Source organism: Bactrocera tryoni, chromosome 2 (assembly GCF_016617805.1).
Source record: "Bactrocera tryoni isolate S06 chromosome 2, CSIRO_BtryS06_freeze2, whole genome shotgun sequence".
NCBI classification, from domain to species: domain Eukaryota; kingdom Metazoa; phylum Arthropoda; class Insecta; order Diptera; family Tephritidae; genus Bactrocera; species Bactrocera tryoni.
In genome coordinates this window covers 82,544,788-82,563,649 of record NC_052500.1, presented here as the reverse complement: position 1 = coordinate 82,563,649, position 18,862 = coordinate 82,544,788, and the positions used below count along the sequence as shown (strand labels likewise).

Below are 18,862 nucleotides of genomic sequence, written 5' to 3'. Positions count from 1 at the left end.
CCATTCTTGTGTTACACGAACTGATACAGCATCGTCTCCGTAAACTTCACAAATTTCATTGGTGGCTTGGGTGGCATTCTTCCATTTTTTATAAAAAAATTTCAATTTATAGCGAATTTCTTCATTATTTTCACTCACTTTTGAACAGCTCTAAATTTTTTGCATCTTCTCCGAATTTAATCAAATTTTTTGGTTGAATGAAGCTTAGAATCTCACTTTTCCAACACTATATGGTATGACACAATGAATCGGTAACACTGTATATATACGACTGCAACGTCTATTGACAAAATACGAAAAGACTTTTTCGACTACCCAATATTCAAAAAAAAGTTATTTCGAAAATAATAATATTTGTTTTTTTAATGCTGAAACAGAAAGGCAATCATCGTTTTGTACTCTCAAAAATAATTAGAATCGGAGTTTTTTTTATTTTAAGCAATCTGTTTTTAGGCTGTCAGGCTTGGTGTGCCCTTTGAGAAGTTTTTGGTTCTAAACTAGAATAGAAATTAATTAAGTTTCTTTTACTTAATTGTGAAATTTTTTTCAAAATACAGAAGAAAACCAAAGTCTAACACACACTTTACTTTGATCTTTAATTTTTGTTGTTTTATTAATGTCTATGAGCTACCTTCAAGCATTGTTTTTGCTGCAGTGCTTCGGTTGTTGCTTAAACTAAGTTTTCTAAATGCATGCGTGTGCATTAATGCGTATTCAACTGTATTTTTTTACATTTTTGCTTCATGCTTTTTGCTTTACATATTTATTTATTCAATTATTTCCTTATTTATTTGTTTATGTATTTGTTAGTATATATTGTTTTTAGAGTTTAGTATATTACATAAACATATATCCAATATCATCGTACTTGTAATATTTACACATTCCTTTTTAGCATAATTCGTTTATGTTGTTGTTTTTGTTATATGAAACAATTGGCACATTTGTCTTTTGGCATTGAAAGTTGTAGCTGTGAGTGGTGTCTTACTATGATAGACTGCTAAGATTTTGGTTGTATTGTGGGTTAGAAAGAGTTAAGGAGTCAAAATAAGAGAAATGATGAAAGAGGAAAAAAATTGAAAATAGAATTGATAGTAAGTGGATAATTTTAGATTGTTTGGTGACGCAAGGCATAAAAGTGAGAGGAAACAATAAGAAAATTGTGAAAGACTGCAATAAAACAATGAAAGAGATACCGAAAAAGTGAAAATATGCTTGCTAAAATCATACAATAAAGGCAAACATTTGGAAATACTTAATATAAAAAAAATGGAAATTTGGAAATAATTGAAAAAAACAGAAATTAGTTTTCTACTTACTCAACACAAGAGATTTTCACATTTCTTTTGAGTTTCAAGCATGCAAAAGCGCCAATAAATAGCGAAATTTATAAGAAAAACTGTTATATAATGGGGTAATGAGTGTATGCGTGTGTATGTGTGTGTGCTGTTAGTACATTTGTTTATTGGTTTGCTAGTGTTGATACAGAAATTTGATTTTTCGCCACATGCAATTGAAGGATGAGCTCTTACGCCTGCTTATATGCTACGCTTATGCTACGCGTTCCATTGTGCATGTGTAGTGGTGTGTGCTCATTTGTGGTGAACTCTTTTCGTATTGTTTTGAAAGCTTCTGCACTTAATACCACTGTTGCTGGTGTTGCAGTTGCTGTTGTTGTGGCTGTTTCCTTTGTTATTGCTGTTGTTGATGCGCTTACAGCTTTCCTGTTCGTTGCACTGTCGGCAGCAGTTGCACTTGCTGCGTCTACAATGGCAGCCACTACGGCTTCTTTTGCAGTTGTTTTTGTTGCTGTCATTATTATTGTTGTTCCGATCATTGCCGTCTGCAGCCACGTCGTCAGCAACATGCCGAGCAATGCAATTAGCATTGCATAATTGCAACATATTCGTTGTGCGTACGTTAGCTTATTGCTGTTGCCACATGCAGCATGTGGCAGCCACAATTGCATTCTTGCTGCCGCACTTTTATCCTTTGACCAGTCATAGCCTTTTGGATTCTCACCGGTTAGCTTTTGTTCGGATTTACCAATCTCATTCAGATTTGATTGGTACTTTGTGCCCACTGAAATGGAAGATAAACAAGGATTCAAATGAATTTCACTTAATTGAGAGCATTTATGCCAATTGCTTTTGCACTTCTGCATCGCCATGCAATCGGGCATATATGTAAATATGTAAATATGTTTACTAGTGTTTCTGAATTTCTTTGTGGTTGCAAAAAAGTCATTGCAGTAGTAGGTATTGCTTTTCGAGTGGAAATTTACTAAAGATATTAGCAACGAGTAAAGAGATAACGGTTATTTTGAGTTCACGAGAATGTTAATAAGATCTCTGTTTTAATATTCCTGTTCAGTAAGGTCCGCACGAAACTTAGGCTTCGGCAATGTTAAAAAAAACTGAGATATTCCATCATTATAACTGCTCGATCAGGCTTATATCAGAGCAGAGTGTCTCTAGTATTGCTGAAGTAGTAGTACGCAGTGAGCATTTAAGGGGGAAGGTCAGAGGTGGTATTTTCTTTAAGGTGTTCTCCATCAAGCGCTAGCTTTAGTTTAACGGATTTTTGTAGTATTTCTCAGACAGAAGTGACTGCTACTAAGGTATCATTAGACGTATTGCTTCGAAGTACAAGCTCTTTCAGGGAAGTGAGTAGTTACTTCAATAGCAGAGCAACAATACTAGCATTGAACTCGTTAACTGAGCACTCAAACTTAGTCAAGGAGTTTCTATCTCTACTAGAAATAGCACTTGTCAACTCAAATGAGACTGATATTGTCATAGATTAACATAACGTAGAAGATTATCATTCTCATTTGAGTTGAGGAATCGCTAGAAACTGCAAATTCGCTAATGCTAGCAAGAAAGGGCATTCTTACGCCGCTCACATTGGTGTGAGAACTAGTTAGATCTCCGTTGTCACCGTTCTAGCACTAGATCTTGCATGTGTTGGGCAGCTAGTTTGACGTTCAGCTTCTGTGACTGCAAGAACTTTTTGATGGAACGTAGTCTACTTGCCTTTAGCAAACTTCTATAAACTAACCTACCTTTTTATATTGAACCATTTTGAAGGCTGGGGGCAAAGCTATGCAGTACCAAAAACAACCATGAGATATATTGAATATCTTATATTAGTATATCATATATAAATAAGCCTTGATTTTATCACAGCACTTATCAGGTGATTGCTTTTTGTTCCAGCTACTGTCGCTACAGGCATGAGGATGAAGAGCCTTAGAGCAAAAAATTACAGTAAGGAAGGATGGAAAGGAAAAACGATAAGGAAGAAGGGTAAGGAAGAAAGATGAGGTGGGAAGGTAAGGTAGAAAGTAAAAGACGATTATACCACTATCTCTGAGCTTCCGGCGATGTTGTAAGCATCACTGTTTGGATGCTAATAAAGGAAGGAGTAAGAGCATTTCGAATGTCCCTAGAATGCTCATATTTGGAGAGACAAATTTATATAGAGTAAACACAGTGGCGGATCCAGGGGGGCGGGGGGTGTAAATTAGGGAAATTTTCCCGGCCCTGTCGGGAAATGTTCCCGATTTTTATTCACATTTTGTAAAAAAAAAAATATTTGGCCGAATATGCTGTCACGACTCCGTGTTTCTCGCACAAACTCAACAACAGTATTTCAAAGTCAGTGAAAGTACGATTAATCGAAAACGTTGCTAGTGCCATACGAGAAGTCGACAAATTCTTCAAGAACTCATTTCCAAAACGTGTGACTGTATTAGCAAAGATACTTGGTGAAAAAATTGTCCAGATGTGTGAAACAAGATGGGTAGAGAGGCACGATGCTGTCTTCAATTTGTTGCGAATTTACCGTTGATCATCGAAACTCTATCAAAAATCAGTGAGTGGAAGAACAGAGAAACAGCAGGCAAAGCAACAATTCTCATATCGGCTTTGTGCAAGTTCGAATTTGTCGTCGGAACTCTTCTGTTCAGCGATATTCTATCGCTCACCCACCCGCTCAGCGTAGTTCTTCAAAAAGGAAGCAATTGATTTTGGCGAGCGGCATCAAAAATGATTGGGACGTTGTTTGCCACGTTGGAAAAAAAGAGGGAAAACCAATTGAGTGAAATGTTCCGGAAAAGCAAGTCTTATTCAGAAGCCAAGAAAATGGCGGAAAAACTCGATGCTTGACGAAGCGAAACCGAGAACATGCGGTCGACAAACAAAACGCGAAAATTACGACGTGAAAACTTGCGAAGATTACTACAGGGTCTCTGTCTACATACCCTGCTGGATACCATCAAAGAAGATTTGAAGCCTCGTTCCGATCTTTTCACAAGAAGTTTTGGATGGTTACCAATTGAGTGTGTTGCTCCCAGAAAAAGCAAGTCTTTTAAAAGAAAACGAAATCGATGATCTTAATCGGATGCTTGATAGAAAGATTCGCGAATCTTCTGGATGATGAAAAAAGCGTACAAAAATTGAAATTCAAAGGTGAATTAAGCTACTGGCAATGTCACTGGCAGCAGCAACAAAAAATTGAAGGCAGCGAAATTCCAACTTCTGCACTGGAAACATTAAGAAAATGTGATGTCGACATATTCCCAACAATCCACACCTATCTCCGAGTATTCTGTACACTTCCCGTAATAAACGCGAGCTCTGAACGTTCTTTCTCTTATCTTCGCCGTATCAAAACATGGCTTAGGACGACCATGCTTCAAGAAAGACTAGTTGGACTAGCGTTGTTTCATATGCATCATGACATCGAAATCACCGCCGAAGAAGTGATCGTAAGATTCGCAAAACTTGGCAGTCATCGTTTTGCGTTATGAAACACGCAGTGTAAAAAGATTTTTCTGTTGATAATTTTTGTTTTATAATTTGTACTGTATTTCTCTCGCAATAATAAGTTTGAAACCCAAATCGGAGGATAAATTCAATTTCCCCCCCAAGAATCGTCTCTGGATCCGCCACTGGTAAACAAGATATATTTTGAAACGTTTATTTTGTTATTGTTGCAGCAGAATGACACATGTCATTCAATTGTAAAGTTGCCAGGGTCCATTTTATTTGTATGTCTTGCTCTTAGATTTACTTATCGGAACTATAAGGAACTAAGATGAGGAAAAAAAGAAGTAGTTTGTGGCATAAATTCTTAATTTAAATAGACTTAGATAGGAAGAAAAATATTTAAGACTGCAGAGGATATGGGGAGTACTCTTTCTCCCATCTACAAAGCCTATAATCGAGTTCCAAAGTCGACGCAGCTAGGTCTCTGACTACATAAACTCATTTCATATCACAGCTCCGAGTGGATCTCGTAGCACTTTTATCTTTTGATATGAAAATTGCAGTGAAATTTTCCAGAATTTAGAGGCAGAACTTTTTGCGCGGCAAATAAATTTGGAAGATGTAGAATTGAAGGCATTACGCGATGTAGATTGTTATTGAAATACGATTTCACATGTAATAGATGCTGCTTGAACGCCACAAAAGTAATAGTATTTACATCGGGTTGTCACCGCCGATAAAAAATGGTTCCATTTCGGGGTTATATATACTACAGTGAAAATTTCGAAAACATATGTAACTTTTTTTTCCTAATGTATGTATATTTAAGAATACACTAAGAAAATTTCATATCGTTCCGGTGAATATTTTTGAGGTTATACGCAAATTTGAAAAGGCGTTTCAGAGTGCTTGGAAGTGCATTCCAAACTTTAAACACGTTTTTCTACAAATGTTGTTTTCTAAGTCGTTGACCAACATTACTTGAGAACGGCTGAACCCATTAGTCTCAAATATCAACACGAGCTACTTAAACATATTTTTTAGTAATTAATCGACCATTTTTTCTCAACGATAAATATTTTTTTTTTAAACAATCGGAAGCCGAGTTTTTTTACAATGTGTGTACACATTTTTGGATCAATAAATTGGGAAGTTTTACTATAGCTACATTATAGTCCAGACTTAGCCTCTTCTGACTAGCATTTTTTTCAATTGATGCAGAAAATCTTCACCTGAATATGATGCTCATTAGAACGGGATAAAAAATTGTTTTGGTTCATTGGCTTTAGAAAGATGGGAAAATGTTATAGCTTCAGATAGAAGCTATGTACTTTGAGAAGTAAAATTGTACAAGTTCTTCTTCGTTTAACATTCAAAGTTTGAGAGAAAAAGAAACAGCCTGAATATAGCTAATCATTTTTTAATATTGCAAACTCGACAGACTCCCCTCTCGTTTAAGTATAAGCGATCTTCCCACACTTTAAGCACATTTTGCTGCATTTCCATATCAAATCTATGACACCATTCGAAAGAAAAAAGCAATCGTCGCTTAGAAAAATCATAAAAAATTGTTTGCTTGTAAACAACGCTTGTATCGTTTGCTATAATTTTGCAAGTTTGCACGTCCGGTCGCAATAAGCCACAGACACAATGTGACCGGGCGATTTCACTGCTTTATGGCGCTCACGTGCCTAGATTTATCAGAAACTTACTTTTATCGATGACAATCACCGAATTGGTTGGCATCATGCCATAAATTGGCGTGCTGAAACTGTCCCAGGCTGGCGCTATTGTGGTGCGACGTGTTGTGGTTGTGGTCGGCGGTGGCAGCGTTGTTGGCGGACTGGACACTGAAAGAAAAAAACAATAAAGAAAGGAAATTAGTGCTATATATGAAAAAATAAAATAAAATATACTATAAATGCTTATGTTAAACCATACATAAATGTAAGTAAGCCACAATTTTGTATGTCGAAAATTTTATGAAAAATATTTTTCATTACTTTTTGTTGTAACCATATTAGTCAACCAGTAAAGCCTAAAATTGCCGCGCCAAAAAATATGCAAAATCAATCATTTAAATGCTGCGGTTAAAATAAAATACCGAGGAATTTGGTGGCATTTTGTGGGATTTGTCGAGATTTCAACCGAAATGCTTTAACTAAATAAATCAAATAACGGCAATTTTTTGATATTATTATTTATTTAACACTTGCATACTAAGCACACAGACACACACAACAAATCCGTTTGCGGTGGAAAACAAATTAAAGGATAAAATACCAAACAATAAAAAAGCCAGCAAATGGCTTACCGCCGTTTGGATTTTTTCTGGTCACTCCATTTATTTGCTTTTTTTTGTAGTGCAAGTATTTGCCGTGGCATTAAAAGGTGAAATATTGTTTGCTAGCATATTTTTAGGCATTTGACTGCGCACAAGCACACGCACACCTACAGGCATACAAATGTACATCCACACATATTCATACACACACATATACATATATATACATATATGTATATAAGTAATCGCACGGCTATTACAAGTTTTTCGATTGCTTTCTATTTTTTGCTTTGGCGCTGATTTTAGTGGCTTTTCGTGTTATTTATTGCCATTGCACTAACACCATGACACATAAAATGAAATCATTAAACGTAAAATTATTGCCAACTAGAGACCTGCGGCACACACTCACAGACGTAAGCTGATTTATGATGCCGCACAAACACACATGCGCAAATACATACAAACGTAAATAAATACAAATATACAAATATATTTATACTTTGCCCAACTAACTTGTTGTTGTTACGAAAATAGTGTTAGCAAAAGTAGATTAGTGGCACTTTAATGACAAAACATAATTATACAAATAAATACACGTCTAAATTAATATGATTTAATAGAAATTGTATGAAAATCTATTATAAATTTTCATAGCGCTTTTTCCAAAATCTTTTTAGTCAAGTGTTGTAAGAGGGGCTGCTTTGGATAGGAAGTGGAACTGAATTCAAAAAAAGTGACTACAAGTTCACACATTTCTAAAACCCAAGAAGAAGATACATACATATATCTAATTTTGGGCAGAAAGCTTAAGGCACATATGACAATATCAATGTCACTCATACGCCATGACGTAGTCTCCTTCAGAAAACATAAGTGAGACGGATGTTTAGGCACATCTTTTAGTAAAACAGAAAATTTTTTTTCAAACATTTTTATTGTCTACATTTAAATTTCTCATGAGAGCTACTCTAGGTAAGAAAGGCCAACAACAATGCACTCAAAAAAACTGAAAACTTCATGGGAATATAAAGTATGTATATAATACAACGTTACTCATACGCCGTGGATCTTATGTTAAAGCGCACACCCAGCCTAAAAAATGCGTGTTTTTGGAATTTAAGGGAATATTTATGGATATTTAAAGAACATTTAGTAAAGCTTTTTAAGAAAAACTTAAATGTCTTACGATTTATACGCGATCCTCGACGGAGCAAGAAGCTGTGATGGGACAATACCATCTACATAGAAGAGATTTTTTTTTGCGGAAAAAGCCCGAATCCCGTAGATTAAACGCAAAAAAATCTCTACTAGAGGGTATTGTCCAATAGTAGCAATGATCTTAGTTCGAACAAAATCAAAAACTGGGCAAATGACGACGATCAAAAAAAGTTGAACTTGACAAAAAATTTTGGTCATTTTTTTCACTGCCGAAATTCGATGTTTAATCAGATCAGAAAATTGGTGAGTCATATTTCTATCCGGCATATGTATGCAACTTTTTTATTAATCAGTTCATTTCTCCGAGTAAGCGCTCAAACAAATTTAGTAAATTTAGTTTTGAGAAAAATTCGTTTAAATACTAACTGATTGGGCTTATTGAAGTGAGCGGCTACCCTTTAGAAGGCTGTAACTTTTAAATCGATTTTAATTTCATAGTATACAGTTGAGTTTCTTCATAGGATAATTTTAAGGTTACTCATACGCCGTGACTCTTCTGTAGGTTAGTTTAAGTTTGTTCAGTAGGTCAATAAGCCACGCATATACCAGTTTTGGTCCTTTGCGATGCCAGATGGAATTCAGTTGCTAGACCCTTGTGGAGTAGGAGCAGCCTCTAGGATGTCTGCGCTTTATTTTTACTAGAATTTGTTGTCTCTCTATCGATATTTTCTCCAGTGATGCTTACAGCGTAGTCTTGCCAATGCGGAACAAATGCTCTTGTGCATTCATTGTTGTATTAATAACAACTCAATTGATATACACAAAGTCCTAAGGGTACATAAAAATATTTCCAAATCAAACAATATCTACTTAAAGCACTACATACTCGGGGCAACTTGTTTGACAACATTTAACTGTGAAAAATTATTTTTAGCCGAGTATGCATTTTTCGCGGCAACACCTTAATTGCAATCAATTTACGAGATGCAAGGCGACATTTTATACATATGTATACTTGAGTAATAATTACTTATATCACGTGTGCACTTGTATGCACATTTATTTCTTTTTATTATCATTTCATTGTGAGTTTAAATTCATTGAAGATTTAATTTGTGCTTGACATTGCAACTAAGGCACATTTACTTAGACATAAGTACATACAATAAACACACACACAAAGCACAGTTGTGGGTGAGAATGTCTCATTGACAAGCGCACAATCGCCCATAAAGCTAAGTAGATACATATGCTATACTACTCTACACACACACTAAGTCATATCTATATATTTCATATGTATTTGTTTGTTTGCGCTACACATATCCACCTTCCTAATGCAGCCATCCATACGTACATACATATGCGGCTTTTATTACCCTTTTGTCTGTGGCTCAGCATGTCGCCAGCTGCTGCTTGTGTGTATACATATACATATGTGATGCATACATGTTCATGTGTGTGTGTCTGCTCTTTTGTGCCACAGCGTCAATTGTGTGACCGCTTGACACTGATTTTATAGCTGATTTTTAGTGTTTACCCATAAATTTGCTACTTAACTGTGATTTGGCAAATTACGAATCGATTTTTGTCTGCCACTGTGTCTCCACAGACAGACTATAACCATTGTGTGTGCTTAGAAAGCCGTCAGGCACATACATCTGTAGTTTGATGGCTGAAAATAGTTCTTGATGTCTTCATGTTTGTGTGGGGGTAATAATATGTTAGGATGATTATTATGGCTTAATAAGTTTTATAGCATGTCTACACGTGTATTAAAAGTGTTGTTGGTGATGACGAAGCCACAGTTATGTTTTATAAGTGTTATGGAGGGAGGAAGCGGATAAAAAGTATGCAGTAAGACGGTGGACTCTGTTCAAAACAAGAGCGTAATAAAAAACCACTTATTATCGTTAAATTGGTCCATCTATGCGGTGAAGGAGAGAAATGATGGGTAAGTTGCTTACTCTTAGCACACTAGATAAATCGTTGCATTTAAGAATCTCGAGTAAAGTTTAAAGGAAAGGATAGTGTTGAAAAAATCATATCTTTGAGTCAAGAAAAGCAGTCTAACTGATGTGAAGAGTGAAAACTATAAATTCCAGATAAAGAAAACAAAAAAAAAAACATTAAAAACGGCTGCACCAAAGATTAGGTTAGGTTATGTTAATCTGGTAGGCGTATAAGCTCTACATAGACCTGTTTGGTCCTTCGCGATACTAGATGGCGTTCCCTTGCTAAGTGTAAGAGGAGTAGTCAGCATTTAGGACGCTTGGGCTTGATGCGAATTTTTACTGGACTCTGCGGCCTCACTGTCCATACCTCCTCCAATGTATGATACGCAGATGCATACAACGTAGTCTTGTCAATTCGGGACAAGTGCACAATGGATGTTCCATTGTGTCCCTGCTCTAAGCATTTCTAGTAGTCTTCTAGATCTGGGCTGCACCAAAGTTTCGAAACCTTTTATGGGTACTTTTATTACAACATGTATAACTAAACTGGTTGGTACCCAATGCAAATCTTTTTTTTCATATAAAGAAATATCTAGTCGAATTAAGGTTACTTAGTAAAGAGCAAATAGCTTCTATGAATAACTTTATTTTAATTTTGTTCGATCTGTTTGCATGGCAGCTAATCCAATAAGTTTTTTAATCGATATTTTGAAACCCGAAGAAGTAGTTCGCGCATATATAGACAGACGGATGGACAGACGGGAACATGATTAATTGGACATACAAACCATTTGTTATATCGTAGACCCCACAATATTTCCTTACGCGTATTAAAGGCTTCGTGGCGAACTTAATCTACCCCATTCAGGAGAAAAAACTCGATGGATGTAGTGAACAGATAAGAAACTCCGTCCTGGCGAAACGTCGGCACATTCCACTTTCGTTGTACGGATCTGATGGGGTGACAATGACATAGTGACGTGCATATAAAGCTTTTCTTATTCAACAGTCTACCTCACATATACGTCGGTGTATTCCACAGATAACAGTTATGCCACTGACCACAGATTATGAGCGGCATAATCCTAATAACTAGCTTCTAAGAAGAAATAGCAACCTGACATCATGAGGAATAACAAGCTATCACGTGGCTGGAGTTCGGTTTTCTCGACGTAGTGCTGAAGGCACTCGGCCTTAGTTATTTGTCAAGAAAATAGCACAGTTGTCTCGGAAGGATTGAAGAACTCGAGGAAGACATGAAGAATCTTAGCATACAAAATTATAAAGAAAACACTGCGATGTTTGGTGGGCACATGTGCAGCAGATGACGATAATTTTTCGGATCTGTCAATTTTTTAAAGCAAAAGTGCCTAAAGATTGGAAATATATTAATTATTGCGGTGTCAGTAGTACAAGAAATGATGCTGAAAGCTCAATAGCATAGGTCCAGCTTTCTTTGAAACAAACATCTCTTGGATAAAACCAACTTTGATAACGGTAGGAGATCAGTAATGAAAGGTCAATAGCAAAAGCTCCAACATGCTTTCAAAAAAACTTTTTGCAGATATGACCAGCTGTGGTAACGGTAGGATATCGTTGATGCAGGTCAGATAGTTAGATAGTAATATAAATTCATTGCTCTGCTGTAATCAGTTCGAAGCATAACATCTATACGATGTCCTTCATAATTTGTCTAACATTTAACCGGTGTTCCGTGAATAGCGAAGGTCACAACTGATTAGAAGCAGATGAGGCTTCTGAGACACAATTACTGTAGATGCCATACGAGTAGATTATGTGTTAACTTCAATATTTGCTGGAGACATCATGCTGATACTGTCACTCACGCGTTAATGATGCTCCACGCTGTGGACGTTCAATTGTCGAAAATGTCGTACAGGCCGAGGTTACAGCCACTAAGAAAGCAGTAGATTTACTGTTCCCCAGTGCAGCCTAATTCAGAGAAATCGCCATCAACGGAATCAATAACATCGAGTTAAAAAAAAACTTGGACTTTGTGATAAAACTGGTATGGATGCAAGGCCACAGCGGAATCGCAAGAAACTGAAAAGCTGATGAGCCAGCAAGAAAAGAGGCCCAAGAATCACTATCGGAGAAATGGGAGCGGGTCGGTGCCCCCTATTCTCGTATCTCGTTTTTGGCCAAGATCGATCGCAAGTGATCTAATGATCTCTGTGCTGTCCTGAATTTTCGGGTATTTAAAAGGTTATTATCCTATTGGCATCTACGCAGTACGGCTGAAAATCCTACCAGACGTCATCTGCAGAAGCTGTACGGAAGAAAATGAGGTGGAAACAACTCAACACTCCTTCTTGACTGTCTTGTATTTGAGAGGTTAAGGCTCAAAAACTAGGGAGCGCGTACCTTCAGAAATCTCACCGAGATGGCAGGAAAGGAAATTAAATGCCTGTGTAAATTTGTATTTGCTACTAAGCGTTTTATTAGTTCGAGCATAGTCCACGTGCAATCTTTGGTCAGCCATCTAATCTAACCTAACCTTATAGCTTGGATCTGGCATCCAGTGCTTACTACCTTTTGCCTTCTATGACGAAAGATTTTGCAAGGGCAAGGATTTTCGCCTCAAAAGCAGCTTATGAAAATCGATTGTCCCAATTTTTGCAAATGTACTGGATGTGTAAGGATGACATTGCTTTGAGGTACCAATCGAGGTGGAATTAGTTGTTTTAATATTAAAACAAAACTTGGAGTAAACTTTTGGAGGACGTTCGATTAATTTCTCCTTTCACAAAGTAAATGGTATTAGTTGGAGCTAATATTTCGAAGAAAGCAATATATATGTATATATATCTATATATTTATATCTAATGCATATTTGTCATGTTATCTACATCATTTTCTTTTAAATTCCAGCATCACTCTAGTAATTCACTATATAAACACTTAACACTCATTTTCAATACGTAAAGCTCCCCCCAATCGTCAACCTCATAATTCGGCCGTATTTCATACCGACTTCATTGAGTCCATTGTGCAAAAACTTTCGCTACTCAATGAGTTCAAATTGATTTGTGTGCTTTCTTGCTGTAACCGAGCAAATCGCTACTTCTTACAATAACTTTTCGCAAAAACCGCACAACTCTGACAAACGGCCTTGCAGACAAGAGGGTAGAGTTGAAAATCCTCAGGAGCTTTGCATTTTACAGCGTGCGGAAGCACAGCAACACACAGGAAGGCACTTAAAGGGAAGCCGAAAAGAATTACGACAAAGTGCCGCTGCAGGCCAAATGGCATATAAATGTGCTTAGGTGTGAAAGAGCATTGCGAAGGGGCAGCAATTCGTTTGCATTTCTCCGATTTTTATGATTATTTTCACAGCTGAACACCTCAACCCCGGCCGCAGCTCGGCGCCCACAATGGCAGTGTTGGTGGAAGCCAAGTTGCCGCTGTCCAGGCATTTCAACAAGTGCTCAATGCTGTTAACCGTTAGCATAAAACCTGTTGGACTCCAAAGTGGCAGCACTGTCGCCCAGACAAAAGCATGCAAATAAAAGTGCACCGGGTGTGTGAATAGCGTAAGGAAGAAATAGGATTTATTACACATTTTTGCAGGGTCGGAATGTGTTGTGGGAGAATAACTGCGGGGAATGTAATAAATATGAACGGAATGCCTCAAGGTGATGGGATGTGGGGGAAAGAAAAGTAGTTTGAATTAAAGTATATGCCTTAAAACTAATATAATAGTTTTTAAATTTCAGAGATGGGCTAATTGGAGAAGATGAGCTTGGATCTCAGCCACCTGATTATGTTTGGCCCGGATTCGTTTATTAAAACCTCATTTGCAAACCTAATCGATAAAATTTTTTGGTTGTTGTTGTTGTAACGGTTATCTAGTTTCTATTAGGGTGATAAGGTTTAGATAAGTTGTAATTAAGGTCATCCAACGGTAGACTTAGAAAGCTGCTGTTTCAACGGGGTTGAACGATAGGGAGTGTCAGATCTCTAGGGTTAGCTGGGCATTCAAAAAGGGACTCGTTGCTAGTGAGTGGCGGTCATGTCTGAAGTTAGTTGCCTCCGAAGTGTGGTCGGCGTAGTGTCTTATGTCCTCGACGTAGTTGAAGAAGGATCTCTCGATGGGGGGATGATTTCTACGAAAACACTCCAACAAAAACTTATTGGAGAGGAGTTTATTATACTCCTTAGCTGGGAGCATATGGAACTCACTGTGCAGATGATCGATAGAATTTTTTTGGTGAAATCTGTTTATGTTTGCCAAAAGTTTGTCTGGCGATTTTTACCATGAAAAAATTAACAACGAATTTGTTCCTGGGAGTCTACTTTTTCACGAACTCAAGTGTTTCAATGACTCAAAGCATTCGAAGGCCGTGAAGTCATTGAAAACTTGCGCTGTTAATACATAACCTCGAAAAGAGTTAAAAAACAAGGCCTGAAAATCATCGTGCTGGCATCAGAGACATAGCAGCGGATATCCACCTTTAATTTCGTTAATCTTTTAGTTATGAAATTGCCGAATCTTTTGCAAAAACGTTACCTTTTGAGAATGTAGCTGAGAATCCTACATTCTGTATATAGCGCTTCAAAAATAAGCCGGAAGAAACAACGGCAAAATCAGTCAAAACTCAAGCTGTTACTCATCGCTTTCTTAGATTACTGTGGTGAGATTCACCTTGAGTATTCAAGTTCTGAGTTTTACTGGGTGAAACGGTCAAAAAATAATATTATATAGGCTGATTCATTTCGAGGTTGCCTATTTTTTCCTTAGCCATTGAGCCTTAAATAGGAAATGTTCATTATCGTTCGAAAGAACTTTCTTTGGTATTTATTTTTTGAGGATTATCTCTTTTAAATGTTGACCGCGGCTACGTCTCAGAGGGTCCATCCATTGAATCCAATACCGATGATTCCACGAGACCACAAACCACACCAAAATGTAGATTTTTCTGGATGAAATCACAACTCTTGAGTCTCCAGGTTGCCTTTTGTGGCACTGTTTGCTTACATACCCATTGAGACAGAAATGAGTCATCGCTGAAAAAAATTTGACTCGAAAACGTCGGATCTTCCTGGAATATTTCAAGAGCCCATAGAGCGAAGTGATGTCACTTGGGAAGGTCAAGCGGCTTCAGTTCTTTCAGAAGCCATATTTTGTACGCTTTCAATTTTAGATCTCGACGTGAAATGCACCAAGTCGTTCCATATGTCAGTCAGAGTTGCTGCGAACGCTGCCGAATCGACTATCCATGGTCTTTGTGTACCCTCTCAACAACGGCTGCTATATTTCCTTTACAGCGTGCTGGACGTGGTGTATGCGGTCGAATATTATCTAATAATGAATGCTGGGTTTCAAGATGGGTGTGGGTGCTGCGAATAGTGCGCTCAGTAGGCCGATTATGTTGACAAAGAGTTGAGCAAACAAATTCTTTACAGAAAGAAGTATATCTACTTAGAATACCCGTTAGTACTTGGATCTTTTTAGAAGTTCATATTCATGGCGTTCTGACCAAAATAATGCGTTTTTGTTGCTTTGGCGATGGAGACTCTTTTTTCGGAAAAATCCGGAAATCCATCACTAAAATGTGAGACTTTATTCAAGAACTTCATGAACTTCTAGCTTTTTCCTGCTTCTTCTTGCAATAAATCTATCCTAGATGTAGGTCGCTTGTTTTACTAACGCTTTTCATTTATTTGACAATTCGGTCAGTTACTATCATCACATGACTTTCGTGTGGTGCCACCTTAGCTGGTGCTCAATTATAGTAGTTGTTGAAATGAAGTTCAAAATTGACCACTGGTGAATTTTTATTCAATTTTTTTTGCATCACGCATAAATTGTAGCTTAAGAAAAATTCGATACAAATTATCGACACTAATTAATTTATTTTTGTTTAATACTCGAGATGTAATTTCAAAAAGTTTTAAGCGGCTCACATGTTCTTCAATTACGATTGATAGCTATACCCAAAAATTATAGTCTCAACATTCCAATGAGGTGGAAGTACACCCATTTTACTTTCTGTGCATTGAAATATGTATGCATCCACATTGCCAGTTATTCGGTTTATCGTTTAATTGCACCAGATTTTTTTCACACATCATTATCATATGACTTGAAGAGTTTCGGTTTTCAACCTGCTGCACTCCTATACCTAGGTATGAGAGTGTAGTGGGTGCACCAACTCAACTTATTACACATTGAATAACAGATTTTTTTGCCGCAGTTTTTGTCCACTTTTTAGCTACAGTTAATATGATTTATGGAGAACCGGTAAAAAATGGCACAAAGGATACATGAATTGCAATGAGGCTTGGAGCCGCAAATATGTCCAATTGCAAATTAAACAAAAAAATGTCTATTGAACGATCGAGGATTTTTTTTAATTAATTAAATCAGAGAAGTCCGAAGCAATTCCTTGAAAATGGCATAATTGCTCTTTCCTGCTCTAATTTGTAATCTGATTCCATATAATAAAAACTATCGTTGATAATATGTTTATTAATTTGTTTTGCCACTTACTGTAAAGCTTTATGGTGCCATCCATTTCACCGCGTGGATTTTTCGCCACACATTTGTAGCTGCCATAATCGCTCTTCTGTATATTGGTTATGGTGAGACGCATGGTTGCCTTGTAAGAGGGGTTCCCCGGCAGTGTTTCAGTTCTGTAATCAAGGAAAAAAATGGTCAAACCTAAATATTACTTAAATTTTGGAATACAATTTTTTTGGGTAAAATATTATTATTATACAGGTCAACAAAAAAAATTGGAGTTTCTGTTTTCATGCTCAAATTCTGTTTCTAGACGTTGAAAAAACTGGAATTTTTTTTAGCTCTCTAAGTTTGCTGTTGCCTGACACGAGTGAGCCCAATTTTTCCATAAAAATAAAAAAGAAATACGAAAAAATATCTATCAAAGAAAACTTTAATTAAAAAACATATTTTCCCTTATTTTTGGTGTAGCAGAAACCGAAATTTAATATGCAAAAGCAGACACAAAAATTAGGTCGACCGGTGTTATAATTTATGAGACTTAATAATAGACCTAAAACACATTTGAAATTATATCTCTCAAAAGTGAAGCCTTTGGAAATGTGACTGAATTGTTCAAAATCTAAATTTTTATTTTGTCGATAGCTCTTTAAAGTGATTTAAAAAACTCTCATAGATCGACGAAGCATTTTGAGCTTACCAGCTCCCTTAGCTGGAAGAGTTCGTTAAAGGTGTATCTACCGAGATATTTCAATCTGAGTCTGGCAAAATCAAGCAATGAAAGAGAAAATTACCAGTTACAGCTCAGGCGAATCCGACAAAATAACCGAACCGCGTGTGAACGTATTGGACAATAGAGATTGTCTTCGCTAAGAACCAGAAGTTTAGAGGATTCCACGTTCACTCTATGCCAAAAGGATCTTGCAGTCGCATAAGTTCTGATTATTGACCAGCTCTTGCTGAGCTCAGAGCCTCGTTTCCAATCGGATGAAATTCGAGAAAATATGGCCTCCCAAGCGAGCTCATCGATTTTGCAGTTATCGGTGATTCCACTGTGAACGGGCGCACATACAGCTACAGTGATCTGGTAGCTTAAAAGTAGAGTTGATGGAGAGCTTCTGACAGAAGGCTCCACCTCATACTCTTCCTTCTAACTTCGATCCATCCGCGACAAGGCTCACTACACTATTTCCCCAACGCCTTCGCCCCACCTACGAATCCCTTGAATGTGTGAGCCGAGGGGAGCAATCGCTGGAAAAGGGTTTCGCGATGCAGTGGTCTACATTGTAAGGGGATCTTAATTATTATAAAATTTACATATTGAATAAAAACATGTAACGGTTCTTTGAATAAATATATATAAGTAAACAAATTTATTATGTCATGTATTATACAGGAATACATCCTAATATAGCGAAGGATCAAAACTGTCACTACTTCATGAATCGAAACATCTCACTATAATATGATGGCTGATTATTATTGTTTAGGAAAAAAATATGCTTATGGAAATTAGTAATAGGACACCGATCTAACCGAATGATTTTTTGCTCTATGACCATTGGTGATAGACCTTCCCCTCACTTTGAGCCTATATGTATAAACGTAAATACCATATGTAAATAATTTGTATATATTTGAAAACATTTGTTTATTTATGAATTTTTTTTCAAGAATTCCGAGAAGAGAGCTTTGTAAGATAAGAATTCTTTTTAACTGAACTCAAGGTCAAGGTGATAAGAAACATAAAAACATAATACAAACATATAGGTTCAATTTCAGCTACTTGAAAGAAGAGTGTTCAAATCTTGAATTTATATTTTTTTTGGTTGTTGAAAATTTATTTCATAACACTTTTTTAAGAATACATTTTTTTAAAGAATACAGTTATTTAGTTCAGAATATTTTTTAATTGTTATTTATAAATGGATATCATAACATACATATATACTCGTAGAAAGTGCCTCAAGCCTCAGTCCTTTAATCCACATTGCCATCTCTTTTGGCATTCCCAAAACGGAGAGCGGGTTTACAAATAATAGATCCGCTCGCTGCTCAGTGTCTATAAAAGTGACTGCCTGTACTTATCTATATACTTATGTTTGTAAATAAAAATGTATGTACGTACAATACATTATGGCCTACTATTGGATTTCTGCTACGCCATTGAATGATTCGAATAACAAACAAAGCAGTCTGCCACTGA

General features: G+C 36.7%; 1 protein-coding gene across 1 annotated transcript in view; it reads right to left on the bottom strand.

Moving 5' to 3' along the window:
- Positions 1-317: 317 nt before the first annotated feature.
- Positions 318-18,862, bottom strand: part of LOC120768879 (interference hedgehog) — a 221,041-nt gene continuing 202,496 nt past the window's right edge. Inside the window, exons 7-9 of the mRNA XM_040095632.1 lie at positions 16,687-16,829; positions 6,485-6,622; positions 318-2,082 (exon numbers count right to left, since the gene is read on the bottom strand). Of these exons, the coding sequence (XP_039951566.1) occupies positions 1,529-2,082; positions 6,485-6,622; positions 16,687-16,829 (835 nt within the window). The 3' untranslated portion in view covers positions 318-1,528. The remainder of the gene's footprint in view (positions 2,083-6,484; positions 6,623-16,686; positions 16,830-18,862) is intronic.